This window comes from Leucopleurus acutus, assembly GCF_964270905.1.
Source record: "Leucopleurus acutus genome assembly, chromosome: 13".
Classification (NCBI taxonomy): Eukaryota; Metazoa; Chordata; class Mammalia; order Artiodactyla; family Delphinidae; genus Leucopleurus; species Leucopleurus acutus.
This window is the reverse complement of record NC_139155.1, coordinates 67,335,109-67,353,126: the sequence shown is the minus strand read 5'-3', so window position 1 is coordinate 67,353,126 and position 18,018 is coordinate 67,335,109. Positions and strand designations below refer to the sequence as shown.

Below are 18,018 nucleotides of genomic sequence, written 5' to 3'. Positions count from 1 at the left end.
CCTGGAGACCAAAGGGTAAGTGATCTGCCCAAGGCGACGCTGTGAGTCAGGGTAGAAAAGGAAGATGGTCTGCAGCAGCCTGGTGCTCCCTCCTGCGGCCTGGCAACCCCTGACTTGGAGGTAGGGCAGTGTCCAGGCTGCCTGTCTGGGTGAGACAGAGAGTCTGGTTTGCTTCACTCTCGCCCACTCCTGGTACAAGCTAGTTCCGGGCCTGCCTCCCTTTCCCATAAGGAATTCCCTGGCTTTGCTCCTTCCAGCCCTGGGTCAGTGCACAATGGTAAACAGTTTCTCTCCACCCTTCTCTGGCCTCAGTGCCATGGGCCTCTGCCCAGCTCTCCACTCTGCACAGCCCCACCCTCCCCCCCCCCCCATGTCAGAGGCAAGAAATGGTTCCTTTAAGCACCAGCCTTGCTGGCTCCAAAAAGCAAGGAATCCCCCTCCCCAACCCCCACTCAGCTAGGGAAAGGCACAGACCTTAGCAAAAACTCCCAGGGGAGCTCTCCCTGACAAATGCAGAGAGGTATGGAGACTATTCTCAACAGAAGACATCCGTTCCCCAACCCCCCACCCCTATGGGGCAGAGTACCACTTGAAATTCCCCACCGGCAACTGGGTCCTCAGGTCACAATCTCACTGTGGGCACCTGGGGGCCCCCATGACTCAATTACAGCCCCCCTCACCCATCCTTACAAAACTGCTAAATTTTATTGATAGAGCTTATCAAATCAGTCTTGATTCACTGCTTATCTCTGCCAAGACTCCTTCAAGGCTCCCTACTGCCCTCCTTGTTCAACAGAAACCTCAGGCCCTGGCTCCTAGGCCTTCCTATTCCCTCTACACATCCTGCTTTTTTCCCAGCCCTATTTCTAGATGGCCGGCTCTCTGAGCTGCCCTCCCTCCCCCTCCCCCAACTCTAATTCAGTCCCACTCATCTTCTGAGGCCTCCTTCAGAATACCCTCTCATCTCTACAAAGCCTTTCCTAACCACTCCAGGAGCAGAACACAATCAGCACCTCATTACATTCCATACACGTCTCTCTAGAGCCTGTGTTCCAGGCCCTGAATCTACAAAGTTGAATAAAATGTAGTCCCTGCCTTTAGGGAGGTCCATCTGGCAGAGGAGACAGACGGGTGAGTAAATAACTAGCACACACAGAGGTGCTATCACAGAAAAACTAGAAGGGTAGAAGGTGCTAGGAGACTGCAAGAAGCCCTCAGGGTGGGGGTGGGGGGAGTTAGGGAAAGCTTTAAAGGGGAGCTGACTTTTGAGATGGTCCTTGAAGGATGACAGGAAGTGGCCAGGGTAAGAAAGGGGAAAGAGCACATCAGGCAAAAGACCCAGTATGGGAAAGCACAAGTGAATGGAAAAGGGTCTGGCTTGTTTGGGGAATGTGAGCAGTCCAGTGGAGCTAGTCTGGCTTCTCCGCTCAACTGTCCACTCCGCTGAGGCAGCATTCCACGAGAAGGTGCGCTCCTGGGGGACAGAGGCTCTGCCAATCACACTCTCCACAGTGTGTCCTGGCCCTAGAACAGAGCCTAGTACCTAAGCTGGTGCTCAATAAATGTGTGTTGACAGATTCATTTGCTTTGTGACCTCAGGCACTCTGAGTTTCAGTTTTCTCCCCACTGAGATGGGAATACTATCCTCTACCTTGAGATCAGATGGGAAAAGCACAAGCACAGAAAGTGCTTCATAAAGGGCACTCCCTCTCTGGCCTGATACCAGCTCTGGATCTTCTTTGAAGCCCAGCACAGGGCTGAGTTCAGATGTGCTTGATGATGGCCTTTTACAACATTATAATTCTATATTCAATTAACATAATTGAATGTTTGTTATAACACTTACCAGGTACTTGCTATGGACCAGACATGGTGCTCAACACTTAAATTATTTCATTTAATCCTGACAACAAGCACATGAAATAGGTCCTCTAATTATCACCTCCTCTGGCTTCTGCAGATGAAGAAACTCAGGTTTTCAGCAAGCCAGTAACTATCCAATGTCCAGGGTGAGCAGAGGACAGCTCTGGGAGGTATACCTGGGCCCTGCTCTTCTGCTCTGTCACTCAACTCTGGCACTGACTGCTATCCACTAGGCTGGGTGAGCACAAGCTTTGCTCCCAGGGAGCTTGGAACTTAGTGACCTCAGAGCCATATACTGTGTGATGCTTGGCAAGTCACTTTACCACTCTAGGATTTGGTGTCTACCTCTGTAAAATGGAGATTATGATGATAATAACTATATCTCACAGAGTTAAATGAGGTGGTATTGGTGAAAGCATGGTCCACCATGCAGGCTCTTCTGTGAAATGGCATTACCATGTGATTATGCTGCGAGGTTGGAAGGGGTCACTCAGAGGCAGGACAGGAAGCCAAGGATGAAAGTCTACAAGGAACACAGGAGGGTGGTGGTAATTATGAAGCAAACTCTTACTCCTTCCCCAAGTGACTGCCACTACCCAAGAGGGCAGAGGCCCCAGGCAGCCCTACACTTGCATGCTTTGAATTGAATCTTTCAGGAGACCCAATTTTGTTCTCACTTCTGCTTTATCTTCACAGACCAAGGAGAAGATCAGGCCCTCGCATCAGAGTCCTCAGAGTCACCTGAGGGCTCTGTTCCAAATGACTCAATGAGGAACTGATTGGGGGATTCCCAACCTGCCCTGGCAGGACAGAAAGCTCCAGACCACAAGCAGAGTGGGATTGGCTCCCGTTTTACCCCCAAGGTCCAAGGGTGGGTAGGCAGAGCACATGAGGAAGTCTGGATCTTCACACCCACACTGCCTTGTTCTCTCACCATTATGCCAAAGGCCTGAAGTAAACCTTAGAGGATAATTCACACTCGAATTATAAGAGCCACCATGTACCACTGAACTCTTACTTTGTGGCATACACTGTGCTGGGTGCTTTACCAACATTTCCTTCCTTAATACTCATAACCATAACTGGCATGGGGCCAGTTCCCTCTCCCAATGCCACCACCTGGCCCATTTACAGACTCAGAGAGGTCACATGGCTAGAAAGTGACAGAGCCAGGGCTTGAAGTCAGGTCTGCTGGTGTCTTGAACCCAGGATCTCCCAGGTCCAAATTTAGTTTCTCCTTTTTTGTAAAACCAAGACAGAGAGGAAAGGGAAATATACAGCATCCTCCAAAAGAGGCTGGCTAAGAAAGATGGCTTCTGGACACACAGAAGAGGAGGAACAAGAGTTTTCCATACTATGTTCCTGGGCCCCTTACTACCCAGCTGCTCCTGCCTTATCTTGGGGTATATGTGAGGGGCTGTGTGTGGAGACCTGGGACAGGAAGTGCGCCATCCATTATAACAACTCAACAACAAAAACAACTCGAGAAGCCTACTAGGAAAAGTGTAGACACTTGGGGCTGGACTGAAAGTCCTAAGGCTGGGACAGGAAGAGGGAGGACAGGCCACACAGTGGCAACAAGCTTTGGTAAGATGGAAAATTGGGAAGAAGGAACCCTGGCTTCTAGGCACAATTCCATTACTCGTTCAGCTTAGGTTTCCTTGTCTGTAAACAGGGCAAAATAAAACTTACCCTACTGACTTCCCATTGCTCCTGTAAGGATTACTGCAAGGCAATGAGAAAGAAAGCACTTCGCAGAACAAAGAGGTAGACAAATCAAAGCATTCTTTGATTTGACTGCACTCCCAAAGACATGAGGGCCACTGGTCTGACAAAGGGAGGTCCTCTCATAAGAGGAACAGAACATGCTGGAAGCATTGGCCTTTTGGGCTGTGCCCTGACGACCCCTTGCACTTGTGTGGTACCTGATAAAAAACTTCTCAAAGCCCCTTTCATATACTCCAAGGTCAGTCTCAGAATGTTAGAAGCAGAAGACCTCTTCAACGTCACCCATTAAAACTATCTTAGTTTACATGCAGGGGAAACTGAGGTTTAGAAAGATTAAGCAACTTTCTCAAGGTCGCAGAGCTAGTTAGGGGCCCAGGGAAGCCCAGGACTCAGGTCTCCTGATCCCTGTTCAGCAGTGTTTGTTTACACATGCTCCTAATCCAGTTATCTCATTTGATCCTCACAATCCTTTTGTACACAGACCACACCTTTATCTACTGTTGAATGTCTGACTTCCCTGCTAGGCTCTAGGTCTTGGGACAGCAGGACCAAGTCCCCAGAGCCTAGCACATGGCTGCACACGTAGTATGTGCTGGATGAAAAGCAGGGAGCATTAGCCCCATGGTCAGGTGAGAGGACGTGCTTAAGTCACACACCACCAGGGGCAGTGGTGGAGCCGGCACTGGCACCTTGACCCCTGGGTTCAGAACCCTTTCCCATATTAGCCTAAATCCACATATCCAGCCAGAATCATCTCTGAGAAATGGCTGGTGGTGCCCCAAAGGGCTGAGGGGTTCACTTTCTCATAGGCACTGGACTTGCTTCCACCTCCCAGCTGAGGTACCAGCTCCAGGAACAGAATAAAGGTGAGATGAAGTAGCCCTCAGCTGCCATCTACCTCCCCTTGATCAGCTTAGGCTGTGCCTAAAAGCCCCAAACCTACCCTCCCCAGCTACATACCGCCCTAAGGTAGGCTTTCCATGCCCTCAGGCCTTACTCCTCTCTCCTTGGAGAGGAGTCTAGCCCTTCTTGCAGCCTTCCTTGCCATCCAATATGTTTACTGGGCAGAGACCTCAAAGCTCAGTTCCACTCACCCCACCCCCTCCCAACCAGGCCAAACCCACTCTTACTGGAGAGAGACAAAGAAACCCTTGATGTGCCCTGAGCGTGCCAGCCATGCCAGGCACCTTGGGGAGCCCAGGGCTGTGACAAAGCAGAGTCAGCAGCAGTCCACTGTCCGCTTCAAAAGAAGGCCACAGATGGCCTTCCTTCCCTGTGGTCAGGAGGCCCCGGAATGGCTAGGGCCACTTCAGCTTGGCCAAAGCCTTCCCAGTTCCCCTCAGGCCACACAGCCAATCAGGCACCAAGCCCTACTTGCTGACCTCTTCATCCTTATAGCTCCAGGACTCTTCCAGGCCTCTCTACAGCCCTTTCGGGCTGTCCCAACCTCTCCCAACTGCTCTCACTGCCTGTGGCCCAGCTCCTCTTTATGCCATCTTCCATGCCAGCACCAGACTGACCTTGATGAAACACAGGAGGCCTCAGTCTGACATTCAAGGCTAGTCACAGTCTGCCCAACCTACTTTGCTACCCTCCCCTTGCTTCACGTCATCCTCCCGCCTCCCATTCTTCTTGTCACCTCTTGGCACACCACATTTCTCAAACAGCTGGCTTCTGGGGGAACTCTGCACACGGGTCCCCCTCCCATACAACAGAATGGCCTTCCTTGCTCCTTCTCAGGCCTGGATCAAATGCCACTTCTTTTCTCTGGGCTCCTATGGATAGAGCTTGCTGCTTCTTCTTCCTATATATTCCCAGAGCAACCACATGCCTCCACTACAGGCTTTATTGCTCAACATTGTAATGATTTGGTTGTGCTTCTATTTTCCAACCAGTCTGTGAATGCTTTGAGGACAACAAGACACAGATGTCTTGATCAACTCTGTATCCTTAGTCCCTGTCACAGAGGCTGGTAGAGTAGGGGCTCAATAAATGTTTGATAAATAAACTCACTGCTACGATGGATAAACTGGTGAAAGTAAAGCCTTGGCTTTCTCTCCCAGGCTCCTGAGTCTGCTGCCTACTTCCCTACATGAAGAGCAGAGAAGAGGTAAGCTGTGCCAGCCTCTGAGGAACTGGACAGAGCATGGAATAGAGTAGGGTGGGGTGGGATAGAGAAGGGAAAGAGAACGATTAGAAAAGGAAAGCCTAAGTTGGCAGCTTCCCTAAAATCCTGGAAAGGGGGCTTCTAAGCAGGTCAAGCATCAGGAGAGTTGGTTTGCCAGTAGAGCAGCCAGGAGTTTTCTCCCTGCCAGGGTCTCCCTCCCTGGGCCCAGGATGGCAGCAGATTTGCCAGGGGCAGACAAAGCAGCTAAAGGAGGCCTCTTCCCCGTCAGGTGTGCTGCCAGCAGGATAAAGAGAGTGATCAGCTAGGACACTGACAATGGGTGGATGACGACTGGGTTCTGCTCTGGTGGGCAATGCATCCTGGCCTGAGGTTCAACTGGCTTGGAGTGAGGGAGAGAATGGGCAGGTCCACGTAGCTGTGGTAGCAATGGGCTGAGAGTCAGAAGATCTGGGATCCCTCCCAAATCTGGCTCCACTGTTAACTAACTGCAAGGCTTCTCCAAGCCTCAGATTTCTTACCTGTACGGGGTGCATAATCCCTGCCTTACCTACAAAGAAACACTTCTTCCAAAAGGCACACACTAGATATCAAAGTCAGATGGTCATTACGCAGTATTTTGGGGTCAAGAGCAGTGTAGACTCTGGCCTATGGGAGGGCTAGAACAGGCCTGATCTGGCCAGGCTTCCAGGGCCTCCCCAAGGATCTTCACTGGGTCTTTCTCTGGCCTGGCTGGCCATGGACTTCGACTGTACTGAGAGACCTGCCTTGCCTTCCACACTGGGATGGGGAGGTAGCCAGGTTCCTGCTAACTGCTGCTCTGGGTGTGGGGGCCTCAGGGACTGGTGAGCACCTGGTGCCCTGCCGGCTTCCACCTTAGCAAGGTTGTCACTGGATTCAGTGTCGAGAAACAGGTTCTAGCCCCAGTTCTTCCATTTACCAGCTGGCAAGCCTTGGGCGCTTTCTTCTTAGAACTTCAGTGTACTCATCTACAAAATGGGATAACCACCCCTCTCAGGGGAACGTAAGGGTTCACCATGGGTTAGGGTTCACTCCTGCCCACAGTGGATGGACCTCACTGACGCTCATCTTCACAGCCAGAGATGGAAAGTAGGAAATGAAAAGACAGGACCGCTAGCTACTCCAGTCTCTATGAGGAGGTAGAACATTCATTGAGCATTCATTGACAACACCTATGGTGTTGTCAGGCTCTTTTCAAACATCAGTTCATTTAAACCTTACAACAACCCTGCAAAGTCAGTATTATCATAACCATTTCACAGTGAGAAACTGAGGCTCATAAAAGTGAAGCAATATGTCCAAGGTCACACAAACAGCCAGACTTCAGAGCTTAGGTGAGGAGGGAGCACAGAGCACCTTTTTTTCCCACCGCGGTGTAAACAGATTGCAAGGCTGAACCAGAGCCAGGCCTCACTGGCCCCCTGAAGGTCCTGTTTCAGACCCAGATGCTGGGAGGACAAAACATCAAGCAGGTCCCACCGCTTTATCTCTTTCCCACAGCTTAGGATTTCCTAGCAGGCGGACACCCAGGCACCTTCCCAGGGCAGCAGCTAGTGTGCTGGCCCCCTCCTTCACCAAGTCAAGTCTTGTCTGAGGGCCTAGAACACCCACAGGGCTACCAAACCGGATTTTCCTTTGAAACTGGAGGAAGAGAAGGAGGAGAGAAAATGAAGGATCTGTGGCCCAGAGTCATAGACCGGGGCTCCACATGTGCAGCTGTCTCTTTCCAGATGGGCTACCCAGGGACCACTCCACTGCCAGCTCCACGCTCTCCTGGAAACTGTAATAGCTCAAGAAAAGAGGATGTTCTGAACTTACAAACTGGAGAAGGTGGTGGAAAAGCGGGGAGGCAGGCCCTGGCCTGTCAGGAGGGCCCTGGCCCAACAATAACTGGCACAGACCAAACTATCAGGATGTCAATTAAGCCAGTTCTAAGATTTCCAAAGTCATAGGGCTGCCATACTTGGCTATGAGTAGTGGAGGGCCCAGGGGACAGGGGAACTAAATCAGCAAAAGACAATATTGCTGTTCCAGATGTTTCTCCCTGGGCCCAGTTCAGATCCCTCTATCCCCTAACAGGAAGCCAACACCCACGGGACCCCAGAGAGCATAGCTCCTCACCTTATCTGGCCTGAAGCACTGAGCAGACTGAAGCTGGGTGGGAAACTCCAGCTTCAGGAGGCCAGTCCTGGCAATCACATAGGAAAAGGAAAGGGAGGTCAGGGATCCACCCTTCTCAGGCCATCTTGCTCAGGCCAGAGACCTGGTATCCAACTGATACCCTTCTTTCCCCTCCTGACCAAGTCCTCTTTGCTGCAAAAGGGACCCCCCACCCCCCCACAAACAGGTCTGCTCTTCCTACCCCGAAGTGATAGGAATGGTAACATCACTCCTCCCACCCTTCCCTGCTGAGGATACTTCTTTCTCCTCCTCTGGTCCTTCCTGGGCTTCAACAACCAGCTCAGTTGCCAGCCAAGCCAAAAGAACTAATGCTGCCAGCACTCCTGTCTGTGCCCATGCCACCACAGGGTCCTTCATTGGCTGGCTGCTTTCTTGCCTTTCCCCACTCACTGGCTACTGCTCAAGGGCAGGCAGGGACCATCGTGGGCCCAGCAAAGGTTCCCTGTAGAGTAGGCTCAACAGACAGACAAGGTGGGACTTCCCTGGTAGTGCAGTGGTTAAGAATCCGCCTGCCAAAAAAAAAAAAAAAAAAGAATCCGCCTGCCAATGCAGGGGACACGGGTTCGAGCCCTGGTCCAGGAAGATCCCACATGCCGCGGAGCAACTAAGCCCGCGAGCCACAACTACTGAGCCTGCATGCTGCAACTACTGAAGTCTGCATGCCCTAGAGCCCATGCTCCACAAGAGAAGCTACTGCAATGAGAAGCCCGCGCATCACAACAAAGAGTAGCCCCACCCGGCTCACCATAACTAGAGAGAGCCCACAGGCAGCAGCAACGAAGACCAAACACAGCCAAAAAAAGAAAAAAAAAAGATGGACAAGGTGAAGTAGAAAAGGCCTAGGGCTGGAAATCAAGAGTTCTGGGTTTAATTCCTGGTTTTGCTCCTAACTGACTGAAGAGGTGAGGTTAATCACTTCTCTTAGGCCTCAGTTTACCTATCCATATGAGAATGGCCATCTCTAAGCTCACTTTCAGCTTCCTGATTTGAAATGTGTGCCGGTAAATGTCACTCAATAAATAAATATTAATTGAGCATTTACTTCTCTGCAGGCCTGAGGAAAAAGTGAATAAGCCTGGTCCCAGGGAATTCCCTGGCGGTCCAGTAGTTAGGACTCCACACTTTCACTGCTGAGGGCCTGGGTTCAATCCCTGGTCAGGAAACTAAGATCCAACAAGCCGCAGCTCCCCCGCAAAAAAAAAAAAAGCCTGGTTCCAGTCCTGAAGCTCATCAGTCTAATGAAGTGGTAATGACAACACAGCCTTATCCTTGCTGGGCCATCCCTGTTAGCCTCCCACACTGCTGAGGGAGTCAAAAGTGCTGACCTGAGCCAGGGAAGGTGAGGGCAGACAGGTTCTTCTAGGAACCTTCTATTCTACCTGTCCAGCACTCGATTTACTGCTGGGGCCATATGCCATATTAATGGGTGGTAAAGGCAGTGGAAACGGTCCTGACTGGGGAGTCAGAAACCCTGGGTTCAAGTCCTGGTTCTGATACTAATGTGCTGTGTGATGTTTCTTTTTTTAATTTATTCATTTTTGGCTGCGTTGGGTCCTCGTTGCTGTGCGTGGGCTTTCTCTAGTTGTGGCGAGCGGGGGCTACTCTTCATTTCGGTGCGCAGGCTTCTCGTTGTGGTGGCTTCTCTTGTTGCGTGCGGAGCACGGGCTCTAGGTGCACAAGCTTCAGTAGTTGTGGCACGTGGGCTCAGTAGTTGTGACTCGCGGGCCTAGAGCACAGGTTCAGTAGTTGTGGCGCATGGGCTTAGTTGCTCTGCGGCATGTGGGATCTTCCTGGACCAGGGCTCAAACCCGTGTCCTCTGCATTGGCAGGCGAATTCTTAACCACTTGCACCACCGGGGAAGCCCTGTGCTATGTGATCTTAAGCAAGTTATTCTCTTCTCTGGACCTCAGTTTCCTCATCTGTATAATAAGTTAGGGTTAAGCTGGTCAAACTTGTAAGATCCCTTCCAGCGTTAACAGTCTATGATTTTATGATCTACTCATGCCAGGTACCTAGCAATCACCTGAGTGGGGTAGCTTCTGATCTGCCTTCTTCCCCCATCCCCCTAACCCCTGGCAACTGCCAAAACTGATAGTCTTGAGACAACCTTTGGCCCAGGATGGCTGAAACAGACCTTTAATCTGGAGCCAGAGTCCCTGCCATCTCCACTGCAGCCATCAGTGCTAATGTTTCACTTCTCTGGGATAGCACATGGTCTCCTAGCCCTCAACCACGAGACTGGGTTCAGGGCAGTCACCCTGAAACTTCCCATAACTTCCTCTTTTACGGCCTTGAGCAGGGACTTACTTTTGGCTTTTTTTGAACAACAATATAAACTATACAGGGAACATCCAAGCTTTCAGACACCAGAGATTTTAGGTTGACCAACAGGGTCAAGAAAGTGAGGCAGGCAGAGAGGAAGGGATGTGGAATCCCACCTCAGTCCCAGCGCTACAGACACCAATTATGCAGACGGTGTCATTGGTTTGCGGTTGGAGGGTGGGAAAGACAGATGTCTGGCTGCTTGGCTGGGGACTACAGCCAAAGGGAGGTGCTTCCACTGGGGCCTCTCTGTCCACAAATACCAGAGGTACGCCCTCATTTTCTCATCAATTTTCAGACCCTTAGAAGGAAAAGAAAGGAAACAACATTTTCCTGGGCCACTACTTGAGCCAGGCATTATGCTAGGCACCTTTGAATACTTCATTTTATTTAATCCCCATAGTAATCTTGGAAGTAGGTATTACTGTTTCCCTTTACAGTGACGAAGCAGGCTCAGAGATTCAGGAACTTGCCCAAGGTCACAAAGCCAGCAAGATTTCTTCCTAAATCTGGCCTTTTTCCACTATATCACACTGCTCTGTACCCTGATACCTGGTTAACTGCCTGATAAGCATAGAGTAGGAATTCTTATCTCCCAGAATTCACCAGCAAATCTGAGCTCTTCCTTCCAAGCACCCACAAATGCAACTGGGAACTCCTTTCCCACTTTTCTAGACCTCATGCCTCCCAGGACCCTGATCCCTGGTGTCTGCTCTTCAATTCAAAAATATACCCTAAGTACCCTTTGGGTTCTCACAAGCTAATCCCTGGGGAACTGTGACAAAGCTGCAAGTCAGGGTGAAGGATCAGAATAAGGGGTGCTCTCTGAGTCCTGGACTGGACTAGCCTTAGCTTGCTGTGAGCAAGTGGGAAGAGGCTGGAGGAGAGAGATCCAGTGGGTAAAAGAGAACTCTCCTTAGGGGAGGGGCCTGCATTTCTCTCCAACTCTCCAAAGGAGAAGGAGGCCTGGTGAATGTGAGGCTTTGGGACTGCGGAAAATCCCAGAAGGGACCTTTATGGGGTGTGGGGTGGGGATCTTACAGATGGTTAAGGCTCTTCCATAAGTCATAAGAGAGCCTGATAGGACAGCTGGGATGGGAATGGGGTCTAGAGTCCATCTTTCCTAAGGGCATCACCAGCCCATACATACGATCTCTGTGAGGACTGGACTCAGGGAGTTCTGTGGGGGCAGAACGTGGCTGCTCAGCTTACTCCGCTTGGAGGGAAGGTGCTGCTCCACTGCCTCACATTGCTCTGCCTGCCAGCTGGGTGCCTGGGTGTGGGAGATCTGGGTGTGCTATGAGCAGGGACCCTGCTGTCTCCTTGCCTGCCCCACAGTCTGCATTTGGAGAGGAGGTGCATGTTTCCACAGCATACACAGAGACAGCTGACAGTCTGTCCTAGAGGTGAGGTACCATCATCCTGTGGGTACTGGGAAGGGGCAGTGCCTGCCCACCTGTTGCTGGTGACAGGGAGAAACCTGCCTCTGAGGGGGGAGAGGGGGGCACTCTCTGACCCTTCCATGAGGGGAAGGGACTGTCTGTCCCAAGCTGACCAATGTCAATTCATCCAGAGGTCCGTGTGTCTTGAGGTGAGGGTCAGTCTGTCCCGGAGTGCGGTGGGGGCAGAGCAGCCCGTCCCTCTGAAGTCTGCCTAAGGTGTCCCCCTGAAGTGGGGGTAGTGGGGTGCTGAGACAAGGGCGTCTGTGGGTCTTGTGGGAGGCTGGTATGGAGAATAGCAGCCTGCTGGGGGAGGGGCGGCCACTTGTGAGCCTGTCAGGGGCTGGCTGACTCAGCCAGCCCTAAGGCGAGGGTGGCAGCGCTGGGGTTGGGACAGGTATCTGTCGACCAGCCCGCACTGGTGAGGAGAGCCCTGTCGGCCCTTCCTAGGGGTGGGTCAGTCCGGCTGGGGGGGAGGTGGGGGTGGGGCAAGGGAGACAAGGGGTCGGTTGTTCCTGGTTGGAAGGGAGACGTGTCTGTCCTTTCTGAGAGCGGTTCTGTCCGCGTCGAGGACCCCCCGCGGGTCCCGCCCCCGGCCGCCGGCCCCCCGGCTCCGAGCCCCGGAGATACTCACGCGCCCTCGGCGCCCTGCGAGCCCACGATGAAGCCGAACTTGTCGATGCGGCGCTCGGCAAAGCCGTTGGCCTCTGAATCGGAGCCCAAAGAGCTGAGTTCGTCGGCGGCTGCGGCGTCGGGGCCCGGGGCCAAGCTCTCCCGGGTCCCCGACAGGCTCCCCCCGGCTGCAGGCGCGCGCGGCCCGTTCTCTCCGTGGCTCTTCGCCATCCCGGCCGCGCCCGCCGCCTCAGCCTCAGCGGCCACCTCAGCCACCTCAGCCGCCCGACCTCCGCCGACGCCACCGACGCCCCGCCCATGAGCCGCGCCCATTGGTCGCCACAACGCCGGGGGCGGGGCCCTAGGCCTTCCCTGGCACCTCCTCCCCCCCATGCCCAATGGGCGCCGCAGACCCCGGGACCCGCCCACCTCCCCCAGGCTGGCGCCAACAGGCCCGACGTGAGGGGGCGGGGCAGCCGTCACCCGAAGCCCTCCCCCCTGGGCTGCCAATCACTAGAACGCCTGAAAAAGCTTCTCGGGCCTTTCCGGGTTAGCCCGGGCCTGGTCCGACACCTGCCGCACCGCCCAGACCGAGACCGAGGGCTCCCTCTGGGAATTCCGCCTCTGCCTCCTGAACCCCCACACTCCTCGCGAGACCCTGGGGACGTGGGTGCGGATTGTCCTCCCATTCATTTATGAGGAGCTCTGAGGAGACGCGGGATGGGTCCGGGGACACGCCCAGGGACACTCGGCGGCTTAAAGACCTAGGCTGAGCTAGAAGTTCAGCAGCCCCTTCCTTCCCCCTGCTCACTGTTTCTGGGGCTTTAGAGAGGCCTAATTAGTAAGATTAATGACCAACGACTATTGAGCTACTCGCTGCCCCGAGTTCTACCTACTTTCTCTTCTAATTTTTATTTTTCCAACAGCTTTATTGAGATATAATTAACATAACATAAAATCGCCCGTTTAAAGTGTATAATTGTTTTAAGCATATTTATAGTTGTGCAACCATCCCCATTATCTAGTTTTAGAACATCTTCATCACCCCAAAAAGAAATTCCTATCTTTACCAGTCAATCCCCATCCTTCCTCCCCCAGTCCCTGGCAACCACTAAAATTTGTCTCCATAGTTTTGCTTTTTCTGGACATTTCATATTATTGGAGTCATACAGTATTTGGCCTTTGTGTCTGGCTTCTTTCACCTCGCATGTTTTCAAAGTTCATCCATGTTGTAGCATGTATCAGTACCTCCATTCCTTTTTGGGGCCAAAAACCATTCCATTGTATGGACATATCACAGTTCATCTATTAATCTGTAGATGGACATTTGGGCTGTTTCCACCTTGTGGTGATTGTAAATAGTGCTGCTATAAACATTTGGGTAGAAGCTTTCGTGTGGACATTTATTTTCATTTCTCTTAGGTAAATAGCTAGGAGTGGGAATTGCTGGGTTTTTAACCTTTTCAGGAACTGGCAAGCTGTTTTCCAAATTGGTCACACCAACTCTTATAATCTTTTAGCAAGGAGGTAGATACTACTTTTAGTCCCACTTTACAATTAAACTGAGGTGCAGGGAAGTGATGTCAGCTGCCTGAAGTCCCAGAACTAGTTTGTGGCAGAGCCAGGATTTGAACCTAGCTCTTACCAACATTTTCTACTGGGAAGCATAGGCCAATTGTATCTAGACTTAGCTCCCAGCAGCCTACTTCTGACGCCATGGATTATCAACTCATGGAGTCATGATGATAGCTCCTCACTTAGGTCCAGCACTTTTTGGCTCTTAAGTCACAACCATGTTGTCATCTGACACTCCCCTGTAGACCTATCAGGAGACAGGCCCAGAGAGGGGAAGGGACTAGAAGAGCCAGGCCTGAGCTGCAGAGCCTGGGACAGGTTGCTAAGGGGCCCAAAGCAGCCCTAAGAGGGGAGGTCTTAAGCCCTGTGTGATCTCACCAGCCGTTTCCTTAATGCCATGTGGCCCAGACATTCTTAAAGACTTCACTGTGCAGTCTTGACATTCCATAGGCTTCTATTTTCCATAAACAGGGCAACAGCAGACATGCTATTTTGGTCTTAAACTCTCAGTCTGGGAGGACGTGTTCCACCTCTCTAGTAGTTCCAGAGTGGTGGGCTCTTAGTTCCAGCTCCCAGGAAGGACAGAGTAGGCCTCGCAACAGGGTGTGGGCCTATCCCAGGGAAGGGAGAAAGAGGAGTCAGACGCACATGGATCAGATGTGAAGCACCAAGCCTGACAAAGTACCCACAACCTTTTGACTATAATTCTGGTTCTAGGCTCATATCCCAAACACGTTCAGCTCTGTGAGGCACATGTACAGTGATGTTCACTCCAGGGGTATCTGGGGTGGGGTTGGAGGAGCAGGCCAGAAGCATCCAGGGAGACTGGCTAGATATTGACCTCAAGTTAAGGCCTTGATGCTCCAGCTTCTGATTTTCTTACATAAGACCACCCAGGGGAATTCCCTGGTGGTCCAGTGGTTACAACTCAGCACTTTAGGATTCTGCAAGCCACACGGGGGGTGTGGCCAAAAAAACCCCCACCACCCAGGATTCAAATCTCTGCTGTCACTGTGTGACCTTGAGCAAATCACTTCTCTCTGAGCCCATTTCCTTATTTGCAAAATGGAAATGATGAAAAAATATCTCCTTGGAGTTGTTGTTCTGAGACTTTTAGTGTGATGGTACATGGTAAACATCTGGCACATGGAGATTCCCAGTAAATGGTAGCCAGAAGTCGTGGCATTTGTAGTTTGCCAAGCACTAGCAAATTCATTATTGTCTTGAGTGTCTCCCACCACAGCCTGTGGCTGCAGCAGGGGAATTTTCCAAATTTAACTAACGGCACATTGCTTGGGAGACTTCGCTTCATGGCTCTGCCCCTCAATAACTGGATGTTCTTATGCAAAATTGTTTAGCTTCTCAGACCCTTTCCTCTTCTGAAAAACAGGAATGTCAGTAATTACTTGAAGAGTCAAGCTTCCAGCACACAGTAGATAAGTAATAAATGTTAGCTCTTTACACTTCAAAATCCAGAGCTCTTTAACTTATTTGATGTTACCCTAGTAACCCCTGGGGGAAGGGGTGGGCAGAGGTGGGGGCAGAAGGAAATGAGGAAGCCTCTGTGCACGGATCTGGGAGAAGGATGTATGAGAAGCAGGGCAGCAAGTGCAAAGCCCTTGAAAGGGAAGCAGGCTCAGAAGATGGTGTAGTTAGACTGGAGAAAGAAAGCAGAAATGAATGAATGGTCCAAAGGAATGCCCTACAGAATCACATGGTTCACTGGAGTATAAAATAAGAGGCCTTTGGCAATGCTGTGAAACATCCTGGTAGACTGGCTGTTGTAAATGTTCTTTTGAGGATGAGATGCTTGGCCAGGGCTACAGCAACGTGTTGAAAAACTCGAGGCTCGGGGCTTCCCTAGTGGCGCAGTGGTTGAGAGTCCGCCTGCCGATGTAGGGGACACGGGTTCGTGCCCCGGTCTGGGGAGATCCCACATGCCGCGGAGCAGCTGGGCCCGTGAGCCATGGCCGCTGAGCCTGCGCATCCAGAGCCTGTGCTCTGCAATGGGAGAGGCCACAACAGTGAGAGGCCCTCGAACCGCAAAAAAAAAACAAACTCGAGTCTCATCCTACTGGGGTCATTCCTAGAAGTTTTGCCTCAGGCCCTAACACGAGTCCCTGCACAGTCCCCTCTCCTGTATCCTGGAATGTGCTTAGGAAATCTGTCAGTGTTCGCCAGGAGCAGACAGATGTCCAGATATCAGCCTTTATCCATAATGAGAGCAGAGCTGAGGTTCAGAAGGTACGTAGCTGGTGCCCAGGAACCTATGAAAAGTAGGCAAACTATAAAGCTTCTTTATCCCTACACTGAAGATAACAGTTAAGAATCTTTTGGTAAGTGGCAGAGAACACAACTCAAATGGGTTTAACCCAAAACTGCACTTAGTGGGTCCCAGAGCTTAAAAACATTCACAGGTACATAAGCTTCAGGAGCAGTTTGATCCAGAGACTGTCACCAAGGATATTAGCCTTGTTTTCCCTTTTTCTTTTCCTGTGGTTGCTTTATCCTCAAGCTACAGCCCCTCATGGCAGCAGCTCCAGGTTCACATGCTTCCTCCATACATACATACAATGGATGACTCTTCTGGTAGCTTCTGCTCCATGGTGAGGAGGCTGCATTCCTTCACTCCATACGAGGACACATGCCTATCCCTAATCTAATCATCCCCACAGCTCAGGGCTAGGGAACACAGACTTGCTTAACTGAACTTAGCTTAAGGCAACAGTAGTACCTTCTCGTAATATGATAAAGAACAGGAGTGTAACTTGTCCTGCTTCGAGATTGTATGACTCAGGGTACCTAGAATTACTTACATGTATTTTTAAAATAAAACAATTACATATAGTTAAGATCAAATCCCCAAATCAGTTAAAAATCTGAACTTTAGGAACTTACATTTCACTTTTATTTCTAAAAAGTAACTTTTAAGAATCTTAAATACTAACTCATGTACTTTTTATTATTTTTAAATAAATTTATTTATTTTTGGCTGCATCAGGTCTTCATTGCTGCACACGGGCTTTCTCTAGTTGCAGTGAGCGGGGGCTACTCTTCGTTGCGGTGAGTGAGCTTCTCATTGCGGAGTACAGGCTCTAGGCGTACGGGCTTCAGTAGTTGTGGCACGTGGGCTCAGTAGTTGTGGCTCATGCGCTCTAGAACGCAGGCTCACTAGTTGTGGTGCACGGGCTTAGCTGTTCCGCGGCACGTGGGATCTTCGCAGACCAGGGCTCAAACCCGTGTCCCCTGCACTGGCAGGCGGATTCTTAACCACTGCGCCACTAGGGAAGCCCCTCATACATTTTTAAACATGAGCTATATTGTACTTTTTTACCTTTTTGATTTTTGCATTATAAGGATAAATGAAATATTATCTGTAAAGATTGCTATAATTACAGTATATCACATATTTCAAGTATCTTAATATAACTTTTGTACACATTCTCTTAATACAATATGTAATTTTAAAACGTGAAATGGGTCTAATCATTAGTAGCCTCCTCTGGGCTACATGGTAATAAGTGCTCATTTCAAGCAGCTGGTGGAACTGAAAGTGAAATTTCTTAATGTCTACTCCTCCTAGAGCCCTCTTCATGCAAGTCTTTAAAATTACAGTGAGCCTGAAAGCACCAAGACATGCCCGGTTTTCCCAGCAATCTCACAACAGGAGCATTTCTCCCCATTTCACAGTCTGGTCTGGCAAAGTGGTGAGGACAGTGTGGTCACCAGGAATAGAAGAGCTGCTCTGGCCTTCCAGAGCCCTCACTGGACTTGGGTATCCACCTTATCTAAAAAAATGGGCCAGATAATCCTCAGAGGAATGCAATGAGAATCAGAAAAACTGTGCAAGCAAGGCGATGCCTACACGCTGCGGGTTCTAAACAAGAAGTGCAGAGCACTGGGCTGCACGCTGGGCCTGCAGCCACTGACGATTGCAAAGCTGGTTTGGTCAATGAGTCTTCTGCAACTGAGTGAGCCAGGACAGATGTTCATTCAGGAACTCCAGGAAGCTGAGATTGGGCCCCAGAGAGCAGCTCAAAGGACCCATTCACTCACATTCCACCCAGCAGCATTCCTGGCCTCCAGTCGCAGCCTCAGTCATGGAAGGCCGGTGAGATCTGCCAACCTGTGAAGGAGAGATTGGCCCCAGA

At 50.9% G+C, this 18,018-nt stretch overlaps 1 protein-coding gene across 1 annotated transcript in view; it reads right to left on the bottom strand.

The window, feature by feature from the left end:
• TBC1D10A (TBC1 domain family member 10A) overlaps positions 1 to 12,571 on the bottom strand; it is a 30,279-nt gene extending 17,708 nt beyond the window's left edge. Inside the window, exon 1 of the mRNA XM_082853337.1 lies at positions 12,315 to 12,571. Coding sequence (XP_082709463.1) covers positions 12,315 to 12,523 — 209 coding nt within the window. The 5' untranslated portion in view covers positions 12,524 to 12,571. The remainder of the gene's footprint in view (positions 1 to 12,314) is intronic.
• Between the last annotated feature and the right edge of the window lie 5,447 nt (positions 12,572 to 18,018).